At 37.7% G+C, this 22335-nt stretch overlaps 1 protein-coding gene across 1 annotated transcript; it reads right to left on the bottom strand.

Moving 5' to 3' along the window:
* Positions 1-483: 483 nt before the first annotated feature.
* CCDC39 (coiled-coil domain 39 molecular ruler complex subunit) lies at positions 484-20864 on the bottom strand (the record flags this gene model as incomplete). Its single annotated transcript, XM_082056019.1, is given in 20 exon segments — positions 484-634; positions 1261-1349; positions 1587-1766; positions 1908-2048; positions 3343-3449; positions 4458-4617; positions 5876-5996; positions 7201-7409; positions 8788-8925; positions 10251-10415; positions 11120-11314; positions 13054-13186; positions 13488-13591; positions 15285-15476; positions 16553-16675; positions 16764-16859; positions 17691-17849; positions 18862-19008; positions 20110-20229; positions 20754-20864. Coding segments are annotated over 20 exon segments (2841 nt in total).
* Positions 20865-22335: the final 1471 nt, after the last annotated feature.

Raw genomic sequence — 22335 nt, 5'->3', positions numbered from 1 at the left:
CTTTAATTATATTCTGTCATCTTTCAATTAAGATTTGATCTGAGATGACTATTTGATTAATAGTCAAGGTTGATCTTGAAACAAAACATACATTTTCTTGTCTGAGTTGTTGCAATGTAATCTAGAACTATTCTGACAGCAGTGAGATACCAGTTCACTAAAATTAATGGCTTTAACATAACTCTCTTTTTCATTCTATGATTGTAAGAAAAGTAAATTAATGGCTTCTGAAGGGTTTTGCGAATTTTTAGTTCTCCAACAGCAAAATGAGAAAGTAATTTAAAGGTTAATTTATTTAATTATATAAAGCATATGCTTAACATTTCTCCAAGATAATTCATTGCATGCTTTAGAAGAAAGTTGAAACATACATTTCTGAGAGAAATTAATGCTAAGATTGCCAGTAGACCTTGATAAATAAGTTAAGGCTTCTTAATTAATTAGTCTAACTAGTATGAAGCCCTTACAATGGCCTTCAAAAGATTACTTAAGACTTTTTTTGCGTTTACAAATATCAGAGGTACTATCTCTGCTGGACGGAGCGTCCACTCCAGGAGTGTCGATAGGCAAGCTCAGGTCTATGACTTTGAGTGATGACGTCTGACTAGAGCCTGAACTTGTGCTTCCGGAGGATCTGAAAGACACAAGTTTATTCCTCAGTACGCAGAAATCCCTGTACATAAATGAAACAGGTTCTCACCCTGGCTTACAACAAAGCCACCCGGCAGCAGCGTGTGTTCTCGGTAAGATCCCTTGTAAACATTCCCACTAGTTGCTGAAGTAACCTCTGAGAATGTTGTTAGATCGTAACCAGTTCAACGCGTTACACACACTGTTAGTTGAGCATATGTTGAACAGGGGAAAAAGGAATCGGTAAAAGCATACACGGCTGTCTTTCCTATTAGGAAAGGGAGCTCACACTACCAAGCGCAAAACGTGGCTGGAGCTCAAGCATGATGTGAAACCACTTTAATTAGAGCACAGTTAGCAAAATTAAATGTAATTATTCTGTAATTACAGTTTTATTTTTATTTTATTGTGATGGATGCTGAAGTAAACCGAATGGCATGCTAAAAAATATCTAGTAAACTTAAAGGTGGGACAGCATAAGGAGAAAGTTTTCACAGAGCGCTTAGGAAGGTGAGACTGGAAGACCTTCAGAAGTGAGGATTCAAGTCATTTAGGGACTAATTTTGCTGGTTTAAGCTTTAAAATAAATTGAAAAAAAAATAAAGCCAAGAAAACGGTGCTAGCACTTACCTGGTAGAAGCTACTGAGCTTTGTGTGGATGATGATTGAGAACTCCGACTACTAGCAGCAGAAGCAATTTTAGGAAGCTCTAAATTGTACTAGAGAATTTGGAAAGAAAAAAAATGTTGGCGTAATGGTTGTTATAATAGGACGGGGTATATAGGAGGGTTTATAATCCTTTGTATTTGAAGAGATGTTGAAAGCAGATGAACACTTTTCCTGTCTTACCCTAAGTATAGTTTATTGTTGAATTGAGGACTTGCCCTTGAAAGACACTCATCAGTAGACTAGAGCCATCAATCAAGATTTTGGGGGCAGTTAACTGGAAAACTTACCTGGTGAAAGTACATTTGAAAGGGTGCAATTAAATCAGGATTTGCTTCTAGAACATCAGCTAGCAATTTGTTGATGGTTTTGTTGAAGACTTTCATTTCACGGAGATCGATGTCTCTTTCTTCCTGTGTTTCTGTTTGAGTTTTCTTCAGGGACTGAATTTCTCTGGATAGTCTGGAACACTTTTTAACACAAATATTTTTAAAGCATTGCTAGAATGGAAGTTCAGCACTTTTTCATAAACCTGCCAAGTTTGAATTATGTGGTTTTAACCATGCTACCGTCTTATAAGATTACAAGTTGTCTTTAATGAATATACAGACCTGTTTTACAACCCTTTCCAGCTTTGGCTTCTGTTCTTCTATGTCTTTGTTCAGCTGCAAAACAAGCGCTTGTTTTTCCTTCTTTTGCTCCTGGAAGAACGCTTCCTGCTTCAGGAGTGTATCAAAATTTTTTTCCATGCTCTGCAAATTCATTTGAACAGCAATTTTAATTTATAAAGCAGTTCTGATATTCTTTAACTATTCGTGTTACTTCGTGGGAGGTTCTGTTATTGCTACTGCTTGCTTCTAAATGTAGCTCAAGCAATTAGTACTAATGGTAACACAACTCAAAACTTCCTGCCTGTCAAACTCTTTAGTGGATAAATACCTGGATAAAGAGACCACCACCTAATTTACTTTCTTTTAAAAAAATAATGAAGTTATGTATTTCCAGATGTGCCTCTGAGCAGCATCTACTTGGCACAGTACCAACTCACCAGTGCAAGCTCTCCTGAGAAAAATAACATTGTTTCCCATGAGAAGAAATTGATACTTTTGGCTGGAATTAATACCTTCAGCTCCATAAAGGTGGCTCAGATTTTTAAAAAATAAATACATAAAAAGGCCTTAACACCTCATTATATCCTACGACTTACTCCCTGATGAAGATATGTGTCTCTTATTTCAGAGATATTATTTATTAAGTAACGTATATGTCCTATGGTGGCAGAATAAGCAACAGGAGTGTTTGTTGACCTGTAGCCAGTGACTTAGGGATTAGAGTAAGATACAACAAGGATATAACAAGGTGCCTTTGATTTCTTCTACCTAAGAAAATTTTAACTCAATTGTCACACATCGGAGTTAAGTGTTGTTCCTTCTTAAGGGCTAAGTGGGCGTTTTGATAACAAAGGGAACCCAGAGTAAGTCCTTATGTGGAGCCTGAACACAAGCTGTCCTTTACCTGCATGTAGTGCTCATCCTGCTCAGTTAAAAGTCAGCTAGCTTGCTTGAGCTAAATTAATCCTGTTTAAACTGAAGCACCCTGAAAGCTAATGAAACAATATGTTCTCCTAGAAAAATTCTGTGCTGTGGATGCCAGAGACACCAGATGTGTGGATTTTAACCTCTGCAGTACTGGACAGGATGATACAATATAGCGGTGTATGCTGCACAAAAATACAGCTGCTTTCTTGGGTGCCAGAACAGAGCATCTGGCACTGAGCATCTGGCATTTTGAAATTTCAGGCTTTTTATTTTCTTTTTTTTTTTTTTTACAGCTAGAAGTTTCATTGTGATTCGAGGAAATTGAAAGAAGCACTCAATTATCGAAAGGAGAGGTAGAGCCTTCTAAAATGTTGTATCCATTCATACAAAGCACAGGATATCAAAGAACAGACAAAAATTTCCTCTTCTGTCAATAAGATGGCTTGCATGGATTTAACTATGTGCTGCAGCCTTCTCTGTTCAACCAGAACTTTTGCTTGTATTTTACCTGGAGATTTTCCTGAAGTTCCTTGATCTGTCTTCGTTTGTATCTGTATTTTTCATCAACAACCCTTTTCTCTTCCTCTAGTTTCAATTTTTCCTCATATTCCTCACCTGTGATCCCAAACAAAGAGGCAGCATTAATGCTGGACAAGCAGCATATACAACTGAATTTTCACTTTAAAATAAGTTGCACTTTATAGTAGCTGCACCCCAGAGTATTACTATATTAGTCTTGGCAGTATTACAGAGACCTCAAGGTTTAAGGGTTTTTTTTAAGTACTCTACTACTAATTCCAAATCACTGGGAAAAAGTAACTGGATTCATGAGAATGATTTACGAGCTCCTGTTGCCAGAGCCAGCAGAGGGCACAAAAGTTAAATATTTTCTATAATTAAGTTTATGTTATGGTGATGCTTTTTATATGCAAAACGAAAAAGTTCCACTGAAGGAGAGCAACCTTATGAAGTGTGAGTGGCAACCGAAACAACAGATGAAGATATTTTCCAGAATTCTGAGGAATTTCCAGGATCCATAAACTTGTAGTTGGATAGTCCATATTTTAAAGTCTACTGACACTACACTAAAATAACGCAGTTTAAGGGTTAATCTTCCTCTTCATTTTCCCAGATGACAGTTTGCTATTTTTTCCTCTCTTCCCTGTGAAAATCAGAGATAATGCTGGTGTAGCTGTGGGTGAGTAGCTGTGTGTGACACAGCACTACAGAGAATGTAGTGGGGTTTGTTCTGTGCAGTTTTATCCCCTATGTACTTCAGGGGGCACTTCTTTCTGCCCATAATGACTTTTTTTCTCCCCTCAATAATTGTCTTTATGCTTTCCATCTTCCAAATGACCGTTAACAAAATGTATATATGTATATTTTCACATAAATTAGATGTGAGAACATAAACATCGGTTAATTATGCCTTACTGCACTTTCTTGTGTGCTTATTCTGCTGAACTGTTCACAGTAGCATGTGAATTACACCCTGCTGCTACTACCAGTTTTAGTCTCTCTCTGTGATTCATTCTTTTGTGCCATGGAATTTCCCCACTCTCTAACCAAGTTATACCATCATCTGTAACTCACACAGCAAATAGCAATTTCTATTTTACATACTTGTCTCAGTGACTTCCTTGAAAGAGTTTCGGTAATTGCTGTTGCAGTTATTAAGTACACACAAAGTGTTTTCCAAAGCTACAATTTCTTTTTCAGCTGTGCAGATCTTTGCATCTAAATCATCACCCTCACGTTTAAGTGCTTCCTTTTCCTGTGCAGCCTGGAAATAAAACTGATACTTTAGGAGATTGCACGCATACTGAAAATATTAGGACAATTATACAGGAAAAAAATACCTGCAATATTTACGGATTAAAATCCTAGGTAGATATGGGGCTTATCTGTGTTGTCAGGCTTGAACTGAGATTTGAGTTACTAAGTAAGTGGAAGGAGTAGTTATTTACAGCACGAGAATCTTTTTGAGATATTTAATCCACATGCATTTCATTATTGGTGTCTGTCTCTCCATCTCAGCTCACGAAGTCCTGGTCAGCAGCATCCACACCGTACAAAGCAGTTTCCGTGCTTTGCACTGCTGATGGGAACTGCAGCACGTGCTTCATGTCTGTTTGTTTTCCTTACCCACAAAAGCCAAGTAAGATTTGAGACTGTACATTATATAAAACCACTGAGAGCGTTAAAAGTAAGCCAGTGTGTCTGGGAGTTACTCACCTCAAAGCCTTCATTCATCTGATCAGCGAGATGTAAGAAACAGGCAGTTGGTGAAGAATTTTCTATAGCCCCTCAGAAAATTTGAGGTGGTGAAAATATCTCCCTACTTGCAGAGCATAAACTACCAACCGTGAGCACAAGGGTTTTACTGGGACTCTTCTGCTGTGGTAGATCTCATAGTAGCAGAAATACCATAATTCAGAAATTTGACACTTAAGAATGAGAAAAAGATGGACTTCAGATCCAAGATCACATCTAGAAGCATTTTGCTTTAAGAGGAAATAAAGAGAATTTGTGGACCTCAAAAATAATAGATTTTTATTCTAGAATCGGGGCATTACGTTATGGATAAAGGCTGATTTATTTTTTTTCTCCAATGAAAAGCTGAAGTATACATGGGTGAATGGTAAGTAAAGGGGAAAGTTGACATTCTGCAAGGTTTAAACACCATAGGGTGAAATAAATACCTAAAAAATAACTCCAAAGGGTAGAAAAAATTAAGATCATGTGAGGATGTGATAATCAGTCACAGATTACCACATGACTTCTTGTCTTTGTAAATTAATGAGCACTGGAGTGAAAATTTTCAAAGTGCTCAAAATTAAGGCTCCACTGACATTAGGACTGACCACAGAGATTCATGTGAAATTGCTTTATCATCTGAATAACAACAGCGTCATATAGTGTAAAACAACTAGGTGGAAAGTAAGCAGTAGGTAAGGAGGTTGTCTTATTTACTTGAATAGAGCCCAGGGAAATCTATAGCTTAAATACTCAACTTAGAATGAATTATGTTAATAAAGTACCTTTATTACATAGTAGGTAATGGTTTTCTCTTCTCCGTCGGATGGCATCATGACAACAGTAAGAAGTTCATATCTGCATCTCAGTTTATCAATTTTACTTAGGCGATCTTGAAATTCGGCACTGATTTATTGAGAAAAAAAATAAATGGGTTGTGAAAGTATTTGTCTGGTAGTGTTTTGCAGCAGTTCTTGCTGTAGCAGTTTGAATTACTGGGGTTATGGCAGCAGTTGTGCTGCTGCTGTTTTTTGCTTCTTTCTGTGGTGTCCCAGCTACAGTCATCTTGTTCTCGTGGTTACCCACACTTCTCTTGCAGTTCTAAACTGAGACACAATTGTTTTCATATTCCAGATCATTGCATCGTGAAGGACTGTGCCACAGTCCTTCCCCCAAAATTTTAAAGGTTTGGCATTTAAATTGTACAGCTGCACAAGCTGCCTCCTGCTGATATTATCTTAATATTGCCACTACTAGATGAGCATAAGCAACAGTAGGCAACAACCCCAAATCAAATTACACGGAAGTATCAATTAGCTGTGTAATTATCAAAGGAAAAAAGCCACACAGTCTGCACTCTCGGTGAGCAGTTAAGCTTTAGTCACACTAAATCACTCTAATTTCCTATTGTGTGGGGTGTGGTTAGCAGAGGAGGGAATAAAAAGCCTGCCAGCTTTCCGCAGCTCAGCTGCTGAAGCATTGATTTGACGGGCTACAGATACTGGGATTGCAGAGCTAAAACTGTCTCAGATACTTAGCACTAAATATTACAGAAGGGAAAAGTTATTTCATACATGGTTACTTTATAATAGTGTATATACATAATTCACAAGGTTTAATTTTGTTATATAGGACACACAATGGAGAGTTCATTTGTTAAAAAGACAAAAGAAATCCCAAACCAGACAGACATGCTGTATGAGTCAAAGAAATCACAGTTTTATCAAGTTGGGAGTAAACCCTCTTTAAAAGCAACTTTCTGTCATACCTCCAGGCACACTGATTTAATCCTTCCTGATTATTTTGGAGAATGCACATGACATTTACTTTAAAAAGTTGTATTTAACTGAAGTTTCCTCTCAGTACTGTAGAGAATCATCAGAATAAACAGTAATATCTCTTGGTCACCAAGCTGTTAAAGATGTAGGCTGCATTTCAGAGAGGGATTTCTTGCTAACCTCAAGTGTCTCGGTAAATATATAGAGACTTATTTCATCCTCAATTTCTCTAATTGGTGAAACTGGATAAAATGCTTCACTTTTTTCAGTAAGTCCCCATGTAATCTATACTCAGCAAAAGTTACGAGTTAAATTTATATAAGAATAGTTACCTTATACGTTGCCGTTCCTGATCCACAAGTCTTATCTGGGAATCCAGCATTGCCTTATGAATCTTAATTTCCTCAGTTCTTTCTGCTATTGCTTTCTGTAACTCCAATTTTTGTTTTTCCAGTGTCAGAACCTTCTCTGTCTTATTATACAGAATATCTCGAAGACGGTTCAGTTCTAGTTTTAAGAGATTATCGTCGACCATCATCTCCTAATAAATGCCAAAAAGGTCTCAAAATAAGAAAGCATTGTTTATAATTGAGTTATCTACAGCAGTTAATAAGTTGTTGTTGTGTTGGTGTTTTTGTTTGTTTATTTATAAAGCATCCATTATTTTACCTTTTACATATACAACTGTCAGACTCATTTTGCTCCACATTTAAAAATGTTCTCAATTTCTCGTTTGCTAACAGTTCACATGGTGAGTGCAACAGGGGTACTTTCTTTCCTGAGTGGTTTCCCACAAACTCAGACCGAGATAGGGGTTGTGAGGCTTTTCCACCTAGAGCTTTCAGTCAGCATTACCAGTGGTAAGACTATAAAGGTGGTTTCAAAGAAATCAAGTAGATCTTACAAGGAACTTTCTGAAGCAGTTAATATCTCACTGGAACCATTTTAACTCTCTTGGAATGTGTTATAGATTTTGTAGGTCTAAAAGTCCTGTTGTTATATGAGCAAATTTATATATACCAAAACTCATGAAAAACAGTAAGTGGTGAATTTGATTACCATGCAAACACTTGGAATCACTAAAAAAAAATAAATCTGTTATGGATTCCAAACTCTGTACCATTTCTTCTCTGAGGTCTTTAATGCCATCAGCTGCTGCTTTGTTCCCCTGAATTTCATGCCCAAAGCAGAGTTCCAGGTTAGGGAGCATTTTCACTGAAGAGCAAGTGGCCCAGTGAAGTCAATAGCAAAACTTCCTCCTGTTACTTAGACCCTGTATTGTTCTGCTACCTTAGTGCTTCTTTTAGGAAGGCTAGAGCTTATTGCAGGAAAAATATGTGCAGTAACTAGAGGACTAGGAACTGGGTTTTTTCTGTTTACTAAAATATGGGGAGAAAGACTTCCATTTTATTCCTAATACCTTAAATTGAAATATAGGTAGATCCAAACCATCTGCTGAGAAAAGTCCCACAATGTAATAAGAGAACTGAGCCAAACTTCTTAGCTGGCATCACAGATTGAGAATAAAAATTCAGTGCAAGGTAAAGATGTCCTTGAGCAGTAAATACATTTTCTATTTTAATGGCAATCATTTATCAGAAAAAAAAAAAAAACAACCCACACTGACCAAGTTGATATCATGGTATAAGTAATATACAATTAAATTAATAACCCAAATAAGCTTTATGCTGCAGATATAGGAGAAGCATCATGTTGACTAGTAAGACAATAGTGACAAAACTGACTTTAGAGTTTGGGAATGAAGGCGTAAGGCAAGAAACTACAAAGAGGGTTATTATGGATATAATGATGTAGCACAAGAGGGAGGCAGACAACAGCCTGCAGAATAAGTCATGAGTTTATGTGTTTTAAGAAACAAATGTGTTCAGTGTTGGTAAAGCTGCAAAACAAAACTGTACCTGCTTAATGGCTTTCGCTTTTTTCAACTCCTGATCTGATCTCTCATTGAAAAGATTTAGTTCATTTATCTTCACCATCACACCACTTGTTTCTTCTCCTGTCTTATCCATTGCTCTCTTGAGGAAATGGACATCGCTCTGTTTCCAAATGAAGTTATGTTTCATTTATTTCAGCGAATGTAGTTTGCACCAAAAGCTACCAGTTAATTTTAAACTAGACATTTTTAAGTCCTGAAACCAGCAACCATCATCTTCATGTGTCTATGTGCTGCTCTGCAAAGTGTCTAGAGCATTGCAGTCCACATGCAGAGTGCTGTTGCAATATTAACGTCATTGCTTGGTTTATTTGGAGTGTAGCAATTGTTATTTATACAATATAGATATTTTAGCCAATAAGTCAGTTCTACTATAATCATGTAGTTTGGTCTGGATTAAAAAAAAAAAACCAAAAAAACTGGTGTTTCTGCCCATGACTTTGATATTTGTAGTGCATCTTCATGAAACCATCTGTCTTTGATAATACTCCAGAGTATGAATAAATTCTCAGAGGCATGTTTCAATGTTTGATTATACTCACTGCTCAAATTTTGCATCTCCCCAAAACTGAAGTGTGGGCAACAGTTGCCCAACACTACACCTTGTTACTGCATGCAGCTTCAGTTAAGGGGCTCTTCCATAAGCAGTTTCTTCCCCTCACTAAATTTATCAATTTTTTTCTTAACTATCAGTTTGAGAAACCAGTTGTGATGTTTTATTAAAAATCTGACTTCTGTCTTCGTAGGGTTACTCTTTGAAAAGAGGTTTCAAAACGTGCTAAAATGTAACTGATTAATAAACAAATACATTACTTACAAAAAGAAATTTTGAGTTGGCTACAAAATAACTGACTGGTTCGCATCTACAAGTGCATTTTTAGCGAATTAATGATGGTCGCTAGATAGTGGAAAACCAGACAACAAGCAAGTAAATGAAAATTCTCGCACAGGAATAAAGACAGAAAAATAGTATTTCTGAATTACATAACAGGATGGCATCAACTAACTCAAATACTTTATCTTCAATTCAGTAATGTTACTTCATACAATTTTAAATGCAACTGTACTTACAATTGTATGAAAACTATAAAAGCAAATAGCAGCATCACAGAATAACAGTCTCCTATTTCTGCGTGGTGCTAATGACTAATTCTGACATTTACAAGCAGTCAGTCACACCTTGAAGTGAAAGCTAAACTCGCCCTTCCGACATTTCAATGCTTCTCTTTCTGCTAAGGTGCTTCAGTTGTACAGTAACGACCTATTTTTCTGGAAGGTACAGGGAATGTATGAAGTTTTCCACCTGTTACACAAAGTTCAGATATCTTTTAATCTAATACCAAGTTATTAATTAGTAAGACCCAATCTACTTTGTTAGCTGAGGTTTCTAGATGTTACATAGTCAACCTGATGTTCTAAGGAAGTTACCTCAAGTTTCTTGTGCTGCGCCTGTAAAACATCATATGTGTTTTTCTTTTCTTCTAAGGTTTTCTTAAGCTCAGCAATTTTTGCTTCCAAAACTTGTCTCTCATCTGCATTAACATCTCCTTCTAACCGTGACAGCCGTCTCTGTACTTGCTGAATATAAAAATCCTGTTAAAATAATTGTAAAGAGAATTAATAGTCTGAGATAAGCAATTATAACCTTCCTATAAAGCTAAAACATTGATATAAACTTGGATCTAAATGTTAGCTTTAGGACAGTCACCCAATTAAGCTATTGTTTTATAATAATTTATGGCTTATAGACCTCATTAGCAAAATATTCTTAGGTAACTGATGTGCAGTGACAGTTCAGGAATAATCTTCTAGAAGAGTAACAAAGCATCCTCAGCACAGTCTGCTGTAGGGAGGCTCACAGTTGAGTTGCCATCTTGCTGTTACCAGTAGATGCTGATATAAAAGAGCAAATTTCAAAGTGGTGCATAGGAAATATGCACAAAATCCAATTAGTAAATAACAGGATTTGGGCATGTACCTCTTGTATTGCTTTAAAAATTTACCCTGAGGTGTCTTGTGGTTCAGAGGGATCAAAGTAAAGAACTCATTTGAGAAATTAGTGGGGAAAGCAGCAGATCCAAAAAAAAATAATGAAATACACAAGTGCATAATGTAGGTAATACTATAGCAAGTTTCAGTTATTTCAATTTTATCCATACATCCAGAGACAGAAATAAACACGGACTTCAAATTATACTGCATGGCATTTCCAAAGTGTTGACAAAGATTACAGAACTCAAGCAATTTATTCTCACTAGACCCAAAAATCATAGTATGAAAGTGCGTCAATATTTTACCTGGTTATAGATGTGTTCTTGTTGTTTTAATGCTTCTGCATCAAGTCTGTGCAGCCGACTCTTAAGATTTTTAAGTGATGTTCGACTTCCCTCAATTTCTGCTAGAACACACTTCTCTTTGTCCTTCTGTGCCTTTAACTCTTGAGTCTTCTTGAAAAGTAGTTCTTTTAACTGCTTCACTTCTGTTTCTTTTTCCTGGTGACAAGTTAACAGTTCAGTAGTAAGAACTGATTAATCACATAAGAAGTAATTTCTGAGGAATTCTTTGCCTTTATTAATCATACATAGGATGATTTAAAAATTTCAATACTATATCCATTAGTGTGAACACAGAATTTCTTAGGTCCTCAAAATGGTTGCCAAGAAAATCTTTGACTTTAAGTTGTGGGGGGTTGTTGTTGTTGATGTTTTTGTTGTTATGGTGGTGTGGGTTTGTTTTGTTTTGTGGGGTTTTTTGTTTGTTTGTGGTGGGTTTTTTTGTTTGTTTGTTTTTTAACTTGGATCCTACCATACTCAGGCCATTCAGCGTGCTGCTTTCCTGTAAGGTACAGCTCCAAAACGAGTGCTGTGGCATCACAAGCCTGTTCCGAGAGACTCATTTACATTTAGCTCAAGTCTGGTACAGAGTTTGAAGATGCACATTTAAATTAATATAGAAAACCACCTTAGAATTCACTTCTCTAATTAAAAATGTGTTTCTTCTTGATTTTATATGTACACATTATGAAATTTGCTTGTGAACCATTTCACTGGGTTTAATAACAGCAAAAGATAACTCCTTCTCTAAGAGTTTGTAATTACAGTCTACCAAAGTGAATTTTTTTGTAGTTAAACTTGCTGTAAGTGCAATTGTGATTTGTAGTTAAACTTGCTGTGAGTTTAATACGAAATTTTACAGTGATGTCAGTGGGCTTTGGATCATGCCTGAACAAAGGAATTTAATTTCAGAAGTAAATTCTTTTTATGCAGGTGCCCAATACTAAGCTGTATCTCTGAAACTAATGACAATAATGAATTCATCTCCTAAAACTGGATCACAATCAGACCTTCATTGCGTAGTCATTCTTGCATATCTAAATTCATTTACTTAATGGAAATTGTTTCTCTCCCTTTAATTGAGGTTGTTAATAGAGATAAAATATTCAGTAAGCTTCACCATGCAACAGTGTTTTGCCACAAATTGAAGAGGAAGAACTATCACAGAACTAAAGTGCAAAATGGTGACATTTCATCCACATTGTTCCTGCAAACATCTCTTCACGGTAAATTAACAGATGCAGCAAATAGCTATGTGTGTCTAATGGTGATGGGAAGCACATTTCTGATTAATACGTCACAGACATTGTTCAAGAACAGTTCATCCTAGTTAAAATATCACCCTGAAGCTGTGGAGCTGCCGAGCTCAATGTCATCTTAGGTTATCCGCCAGAGACACAAGTAGAGAAACCCTGCTAATTGTTTAGCTGCCCCACTAACAGTCTTAAGGGGAGCAAATGAGATTTTCATTTCAATGAAATGTTATCTCATTCTAACTTGTTTTCAAATTATCTGAAAAAACAAAACAGTAAGTAAGGCCTGTAACTTAAGAAACTCTATAAAGGAAAGACATCCCCTCTCTAGATTCTATATGTATATTTAAAACTACAGTTAACTCCTGTGGAGTTAAAAGGTTTGAAAAATAACACTCCATCCTCTCAGTTCCTATGTTAGTATGTGTGGACACCGTGTTCTGAATTACTAGTACCACTTATTTTCCTCCAGTTTTCCCAACACAGGTGCTGATGTGTCTACATGCACTTTACTTCATCATTTGATGAAATAGCTACATGTCATATTAACACTTAGATTCCATTTTAATCCAACAGTGTTTGTTCTAGATAGGGCTTGCAAATTAAATTAATTTTCACTTGCAGAAACCATGAAAAACATTTTACCTTGACAATTTTTTCCTCTTCCTTTAGCACTTCTTCCATCCTCAAAGCTTTTTCTTCTGAACTGAGTGTCTTCTCAGTCAAAAGTTCCAGCTTGTCGGAAAGACTTGCATTTCTTTCTTTAAGAAAGCTTGCTCTAAACAAAATTACATGATTTAACAAGTTAAATGTATGTTGCATATAAAACACTGCCAAAGTTTATCAGGCTAAACTTTAACCTATGATAAACAAGGCCCTGATTTTTTTCACACCCTTTAAAAAGAAGGATTACCAGGAGTATTTCCTAAATTGCCCAGTGCCAGAAACTATGCAGAACATGAAATAATCAGAAGGCTGGAGGCTTTAATCATCAATGTTATTTAAGGTTCTTCGCTAGCTCAAAGATTTGATTATATTACTAATCCATACAAATTATGTTTTAAAAGTCTGTTTCTTACCTGTCTTGTTTTTTCTGAATTTCTTTCTTCAGATTGGTTACTTGTGTTCTCAAAGACTCCAGATCAGACGCAGTTTTGTCCACAGTGCATTTCAAAGTATCCAGCTAATAAATTACAAAATGGAGCAACCAAGCTCTTATTTACTTGGGTACGTGTTAGGACAGTTAAAATATTAAGGGACCTATTTATTGCAAAGTATTCCGTTTCTTTCTAACACTCTTTTCCAAATGAGAAGTGCTGCAAATTTTGAAGTGCTGTAAATCACCACAGCTAGTAAACTCAATAGACTATTTTACTTAATCTGAATAGACAAAATACTGAATAATTAAGAATTCACAAGGAATCATTAAGGTGCTGTGGGCTGCAATTCTTCTCCAACAGCATCTGTGTAAGTGGAACCATAGTTTTATAGAGCACTGCTCACTTGAGTGAGGTTCTTTGTGAACATAGATAGCCTTACATATCAACTAAATACCTCTAGTTCAAACTTTGTTGGGTACGTAAAACTATTTTGATTAAGGGAACACTGTGACAAAAATACACAGACATTTAATTTAGTAAAAAAACCATGACAGCATACACTCATTAAACAGGATAGGAATATTTTACAATCACTAGCTCATTAATCTTTACAGAATCACTTAACAGTGTAATTGTCTTCACTTTCACAGATGAAGAAACCTGATCAAGGCTGTACATAGAGCAGGTCTCTCTCTGTACCAGGATGAGAAACTGGAAGGTCACAAGCTGTCAGCTGAACAGTAAGTCTGTTTCTTTCCTTGTTTCTCACTTACATGCCACAGATGTTCTAACACCTAATAATGGGAGACTGTCCTCATTATCACATTACGTAGTATTAATTGGGAAAAACATCAAATAAGAATCTCACCGTTTAAGAGACTAAACCCTACCAATTCTGGGAACCATCAAATTTGCATGAATTATAGGGTAATCTAATAGCCTACACCTTGCATGAGCTACCTGCAGTTTAATTACTATATCAGTTTGTGAACCACCTGCCACAGCAAAGCTATCTGAAGTTAAGGCAAAAGCAGATGCAGGGTTTTTAATCCCCGAGATGGCTGAGTAGCCCAGAGTTACCGTTTTCTTGTTAAGAGAAAACTTATGTAATGCAAGTGTATCCCTTCTCAACAGGGCCACAAGACTTGAATTACCTCTTATAGAAGTACTTTTACAGGCATTTAAGTAATTAAGCAGTGCTGCTCATTCCTAGTTTTAAGTACAGATTAAACATAGGTAACAGAGTTAAGTATGGACAGCATCAAGTATGGCTCATTGAGAGTAGCCCTGTCCTACTGCCTCTGGATTAGAAAGCCATGTGAGAGCGTTTTTTTTGTTTGCTTGTTTGTTGGTTTTAAATAATTTCAGCCTGATCACAAGGGCCATCAACACACACTTCTGACAGCACAGGATAGGAACTGTTTAGAATCTAGAAGAGGTTTCTCTCATCACTGCAGCCTGTGTACCCTAAAGGCAAGACACGCCTCCTTGTGAAGCATCTAATAGTGATTCAGAGAAAATTCATCAGTTTTATACCAACACAGAGAACACAAGCTGATCTCTTTACCACTACCCATGAAAGGATTAAGTTGAGGGTTCAGATCCCGATAATCACAAATAGACTGAGAAGAGCAGACATTTTGTTGAATTATTAAAAGCCTAGTATAAAAACACAGAAAAACAAATGTGATTCCTGTATTTCCTCCTTGTAGTCAAAAGTTAGAGCTAAAAGTTCTAGTTCCAGTCTGTTTTTCTGAACAGTTTGTTCATGCTTACCTCATCCTGCAGCCGAACTCTGTAAGTCTCCTGAGTTTGGTATTCATTTCGGAGACCGGCAGCTTCCCGTTCAGCCGAAGAAATTTTCTTTTCATATTCCATATTATTAAGAGTTTCATTTGCCAAAAAGGAAGTCTTCTCTTTCAGCACAGTTTCTTTCTCTCTGATCTCCTGTTTTATCTCTGCTATTAGCTATCAGGGTAAAAACATTTTAGATTTGCTTGCATTGCTTAAGATGTGTTAGATTAATAAAAGGTACAGCCAGTAGATAGATTGCTGTTAAGACTATTCTTTGCATGCAACAGCCCAGTTAGCACATCATTTTTAAATGACTTCCTTCCACCAGTCACAACACCAAATATAATTGTTTTGGATTGGAAACCTCCAAAGTATTCCAATAATTAAAAAAAAAAAAAAAGACACTGTAAACTTGTATGAAATAAAAATAATTTTTGATTGATGGAATAGTAAAAAAGAAAAAGTCTATGCAAAGAAAACTTCAGAAAGATTTGAAGTGGAGAAAATGCAAGAGGAAAATGACCAACAGTAGCTGACAGATTTACAGCTATTCAGTGAAAAAAAAATGTTTACGAAACCATCAGTAGGTCTGTTCTATAGACTACTAATATATACAAGGTTGGCCAGAGCTGGGTTTTTTTGTTGTTGTTGTTGGGTTGAGTTTTTTGTTTGTTCTTTGCAGGAGTCTTCTGACCTGAAATACTACGAAATCCAAACTATTTCAGCTAAATTAGACCACTACATTTTCTGTTTGGTAGTATTTCTTCTGGCTTGCCATTTTCTATTAGTACATTTTTTTAATGTTAGCAATGCTAATTCCTTCAATAATAATTGTTCGGTTTTCTTTTTTATATTGCATTTCAGACATGGAATCCCCTCCTTGCAATTGAATATCCTTACTCTCTCAGAAATAACACTTCATCTTGTTGCTTCTAGGATCACAGAAAATACTGAAACTGGCATGCTTTGCATTTTCCAATGACCTTGAGATTGAAAATTAAATGTTGTATAGTATCAAGCAGAGCAGCATTACTTACACTGTGAGATACTGCTTTCAAAATAAATTCTGAATGTATTTCAGTAATATCTGAACTTCTAAACACCTTAATAAAATTCAGAGGTAGACACAAAGAAAACACTGAACATCTAAAACACCAAGTAATTCTGTGTTTGACTGGCAAAATTCCTATCAATATCACTGATACAAAATAGGCTGATATCCTGGCATGGATCAGTTACAGCGGTTTTACCAAAGCACAATGATCAATCTGTTCATCTCTTTTCTGCATCTGCTGTATCGCGTTCTCCCACTGCTTGATGACTTCTTGCCTTTCCTGATGAGCTCTGCGAAAATCTTCAGCTGTCCTGTCAAGCTCTATCTGTTTAAAAGAAAGCGCTCCCATGATTTCTGATTTTAAAAATTTCATATGTAACAAGATCTCTTCAAGAACCTGAAGCACAAACCTGAGCCGTTATGGTTTCTGTAAGCTCATTATCAAGAGCTCTGCGCTTTTGATTTGCTTGCATGGTCAACTTTTCTACTTGAAGGGTTAATGCCTAAAATGAAAGGATAAAAAATATGATGTATTTGAATACAAATATGTGATGTCTTATAAATTCTTAAAGCTCTGTTCTAATTAGAGGTGAAATTACTGAGGCATCAATTTTATTGTGTTTTAGAAAAAAAAATAATAATCTAGCTTTTCCAGTTTTTGGCTCTACAAGAGCCCAATCTCGTCAGCCTCTGGGACCAGACTGGAGCTACGTCAAAGTAACCCTTCATCACATATAAACTTGTATGTGGTGTCCTCAGCATCAGCTATTTCACTTCACTCTGCCAACTATGCTGTGTCACTTGCCGATGTAAATGGTATCAGTAAGACTGTTTGTGTAAGCTAAACTTTTGGGGTTAAGCATTTAATGAGTAGAAATAAATTTTCTCCTCCCTGTATTTAAAGTCTCAAAAGAATATTAACCCGGGATACTTATCTCTGAATTAATATACTTGAGAACTAACCCTTATGAAGTCTGAACTCATGACTGGAGGGTCTATTTAGACCTTCTTTCATTATTCCAGGCAGCTTTACTGAAATAGATATACTTTGTTCTGAGTATTAACAAATTCAGTTCTAATGGGAAAATCTACACTATTTATCCATATTTGGCATGCATTTTTGAACAAGCTCCTCTCTTAATTCAGTGATACTGTTTTCTAGACTTTATTATCCATTTGTGCACTTTCTTAGAAAAACTCAAACTTGAGTTTTACCCAAATGAACAAACAAATTAATGTCTTCAATTATGGCTTTCACCTTTTGTAAAACCTGTTCTCTGTCTTCAAATGCTAAAATGGTTCTGATTCTGAAAATTGCTGTCATTTCTACTTACTCCTAGTTTCCCTTCATCTTGTTGTGCATACTTCTGGATTGTGAGAGAATCATTATCTTTACGATTAGTTTCCTTTATCCAGCTCTCCAGAACTTCCTCATCACAGTTCATCTGTTGTTTTAAGTTTTCCAACTTCTTCGTGGTTTTATCTATAGTATTCTAATAAAATAAGAGATAATTAAAGGCTTAAGTTAAATATCTACTATTTTATTTGAATAGTAATTGAAACAACCAGTTTAAGTACTGTAAAAGGTTTACATACATCTTGTTGTCAACAGAACTGTTAGCTTTCTTTGTTGTTAGTTGTGTATTATACTTGAGGAATGCTAATACATTTCCTGGTCTTAAAGAAGAGACGAGACAGTAAATTACCACAAACTTAAAACACAAATTATTTTAAACAGAAAAGTCAGCCTCTGGTGAGATATACCTATATGTGGGATCTTTATTCTAGATAATAAACTCATCTGAGGCATCAGAGGGTGAAGTCCAGTTCTTGGATCCTTATCCTGCATATCAATTTACCAGTGGCCCCTCATGACTGTGAAGAGATTTCTGACACAAATATGAGAGAATCTGGATCCAGCTGAATAGCAAGGATACCTCCATCATGCTACCCATTCTGAGGGACTGGAGATTACAAACAGACTTGATGAGAACAAAAAGAGCAAATAAAAAACCGAACACACATAATTTAAATTATTGGTAGAAAGAAAAAGATACAGTCCCATAAAACAGAAAAACACCTGTAATTAGATAGCATTAGACTACTTTTTAATGTAAAGCAAATTTTTGACCTTGAAATCATGCACCCAATTTATTTATGTGGGGAAGAACATTTGCCACCAACAATTTAGTTTTAAGAACATAAAGAAAATACCTGTGAGGATTAACAAGACGGTGATATGGATGTGCGACTGTGTATCTGGCATTAAGAACTGCAATCTTTTAATATCTACTTAATATTTGCTAAGCCTTGACCAATCTATGCAAGGAGACGCTCAGTGTCCCTCTACTTGTCTACACAGGGAAAAGCACATCCAGATCATTTATTATACTTTAAAAGATTTAGTTATAATTAGTTATTCTTGACTTACACTATTATTTCTGTAAGTGCAAGTGAGGACAAGTCACTTCAATACGGGTGTTCTACAAAAATTTTAAACCTTACTTCTTTGCTGTTTTTCTTTTCTCTTAAGGAAACAATCTCATCTTCCAGTCGTTTGATCTCACTTTTGAGACGTCCTTGTTCTCTTTCAGCAAGGGCTTTAAAGTGTCGTTCAGTTTCAATTTCATTCTCTTTGGCTCTGTAAAGAGACTAGAGAATAACACACTTCAGCATTTTACAATAATCAAGAGGCATATATGGATTTAAAAAAGCAACTTTTTCTACATACAGCCAAATCCCAAGTCAGAGATGGTATGATTTTGTCATGCAAATATAGGAATTTTCAGAGCAACTCTTGTATGGATTTTAGTATCACAAATGTATGTATTCTTATATATATACACATACACCCCCATTGTATCAAATATCCACAGATCAACCATTTATAGCCCTAAAAACTCACTTCAAAGATATTTCACCCAAGATTCTGAATCTTCATCTTTCAAAATCAAAATCTTAGTGTCTTGATCACCAGCAGCTTTATGTCAGATTGAGGAGGCACAGCAAAAGAAATCATTTTATTGTCGTGTGCAGAGACAGAGACCAGGCTGGCCTACAGTAGTATCTCTATATTGTCTAATCTGTCTGACAAATGCAATTTAACAGGCGTTTTCTTCCTTGTATAATAACAAATCTATTACTTACTAGAAGCTTCTCTTGAGTAGAGACTAGTATGTGCTTCTTCTTTATGTGCAAATTAAAACTTGAGCTGCAGGGAAGTTTCTTAAGATTTTTTCACCTAGGATATTTTACCTGAAGGGTGTGCAGCTTTGACTCGGAACTCTTTAGAAATTTAAACCACCCATTTTGACCAATTAACAGAGAGTGTAAGTGAAGACTTGCACCTTAACCATCTCACTTCATTTTTAATGTCCACAGAATAACTCTTCACTAGCATTTCACAATTAACTCTTGGCCATTATAAAGGTTCTAAATTTGTTTTTCCCCTTACACTGATGTTTTATTTTAATTGAACATTTTTTTCTTATCCTCTATGAAAGTCTCCCTTAACCAAGGATTCGAAAATGCATCTTTCTTGGCTGTCTTCTAGGTACAATCATTTGATCTTGAAAAGTCTTTTTAATGATGATCACATAATGTCACTGAGATATAGTTTAACTTTTGTTTCTTGTGAAGGTCCTGACAAATCTCCAAGAAATCTGGCAAAATATATAGGGTCACCAGCCACAGAAAGATACTCAGATTACAAGTCTGTCTGATAAAATGGATGTGCTAGAGGTAGTGATTTACCGCAGTGAAGCTCAGCTCTTCTCTCACGTTTCTCAGATGAGATGTCATTGCTTTTATTCGCTCTTCTAAGTCAGTCAGCTCATTTTGCAGGTTCAGTTTTTCTTTTTGCATCTTCTGCAGCTATTTAAGAGTTACACTTGTCAATTATCTGGTTTTAGTTGAGTGCTTATTACTTGCAACTACTTAAAAATATAGCCATTGCAATTACTAATACAAAAAAAAAGTAACAAGTATGCACTGCATTCCTCCAAATTAGTGAAACAAGAGATTTGGGAAGAAAAGGTGGTGACAAAAACTCTTTTGCCATTAAGTCCTGCTGTTTATTATCGGGACAACCAGACCTGCCCAGGCGCTACACCTGAGGCCAAACGGGGGCACGTTCGGGCTGTCGCTGCCCCCGCCTGGCCGGGACCCCCGGGTACCGCTGCCCTCGCCTTACGGCCGGGACCGCGCTCCCAGTTTCCCCGGGCAGCTCGGCGGAACTCGGGGGTTTTCCCGGCGGGGAAGGCGGGGAGGGGCAGGGCGCCGGCGGCCCCCAGAGCCAGGCCGATGGCTCCGCGCTCCGGCGGCCCTACTGGGGAGCCCTCCGGGCCGCTGGCGGGCGGTGCGTCCCTCTCCCCCCCCGGCCGAAGCCCCGCGCTCACTTCGTCCTCCAGCGCCTTGTTCTCCGCGTTGGCCACGGGGATGGCGTAGCCATCGTCCCAGTGGAGCTCGGCCAGCACTGAGGCGCTGGAGCGGCTGCCGACGCTGTCCATGCCCGCTGGGGAAGCGCGCAGGGCCCGGCCCGGCCTGGCGTCCCCGGGCCCTTGGCAACGGCGAGTCCCGGGCAGCTCCGGGGACCCGCCTCCCGCCCCGCCCCGCCCCGCCCCGCCCCGCCCGGGCCGTTGGCGGCTCTGCCCCGTGGTTTGCGGTGGATTCGGGAATTTCTGGTGTCAGTGCCTACATCAGCTCCCGAGTGGGGCTGTGGTCAGCGGGGCTGTCTGGAGGCGATGGCCTCGGCTGCGGTCACTTGTCACCTTGTCAGACTCCGTGCCTCGGGCCGACAGGCCGCTGGCAGCACCTCAGAGCCCCCCAGGCTCAGCTGCTCCCGGCCGGAGCACCAGCCCGTGTCACAGCTGAGTCAAACGCAGGGCAGCTCAGCTGCGGCTGCTGGCCCCTCACAGCACATTCTAGGGCGGTACATAGTCTGTGTCCTGGTTCTAAAGAGGCCTCTGGTGCTATCACAGAATGTCAGGGATTGGAAGGGACCTCGAAAGATGATTTAGTCCAATCCCCCCGCTGGAGCAGGAGCGCCTGGATGAGGTTACACAGGAAGGCATCCGGGCGGGTTATTTCCTAGTGACCATCAGGTGTGTTTCCTCAGCCAGAGATTGAATCCAGGTGACCATAGGCACTAATGCCATATCCTTTGTAAACTTGGCTGCTACCTTTTTGAACTTATCTGTACTTCTGTGTTGCAAATCATCCTGTGCTATTGAGTTCTTTCACTTGTAGCTGGAGGAAGGCTTGGTAGGGAGCAGAGTCTTGCTGCAGAAACCCTCTGTTGGTGACTATTTGCAATATTGTCTGGCCAAAACATCTGAAAATACATAGAAGGAATCAATCAAAGCATGATTAAAAAGTGGATGAGCAAAACAGCCATAAGCATTGAGAAATGGCTGGGAGGTGGTTTGGAGGAGAGAGGAGTTTGCAGGGAGGTTTGTTACAAAACATGGGCCTATGGCACAGGAGCAACACTGACCATAGCCGATGTTATTCTTGCTAGATATCTGCATATGTTATGGAATAATATTTTCAGAGAGGGAACAATTGTTGAAAAACAGTGAAAGTTTTCCTTGATTAAGATGCCCCAAAACGGCAACTTGCAGTATTGTGCAGGTTATTGTTGGGTTTTGATTGTTGGTCACTTCACTGATCATTCCTCTGAGAAAAGTCCTGAGTTGTTCTTAGAAGTGTTGTTCTTTTTTTTCTTTCAATGTGAGGAGTTTCTTAAAAATAGAGGAATGGTACAGGGGTCAGTGCCTCAAGCTACCTGTGAAACAAATCCAGAGGTCATGAGGAAAATATTTTGTGCCTCTATTGTCTTACCTGGCATGGTGACCTATGGATGGTTATAAGATGTGCTCCATAATATTTTTTAAGCAAGCTTAATGGGGAAATGTAGTGGCTTGGCAGCAAGAAGCCTCCTGTCACCTTCCTGTTTGCCCTCTGGGGTGTCTGAAGTTG

Source organism: Streptopelia decaocto (assembly GCF_964273445.1).
Source record: "Streptopelia decaocto genome assembly, chromosome: 6".
Lineage (NCBI taxonomy): Eukaryota > Metazoa > Chordata > Aves > Columbiformes > Columbidae > Streptopelia > Streptopelia decaocto.
The sequence above is the reverse complement of the archived record's forward strand: the minus strand, read 5'-3'. Positions and strand labels throughout refer to the sequence as shown.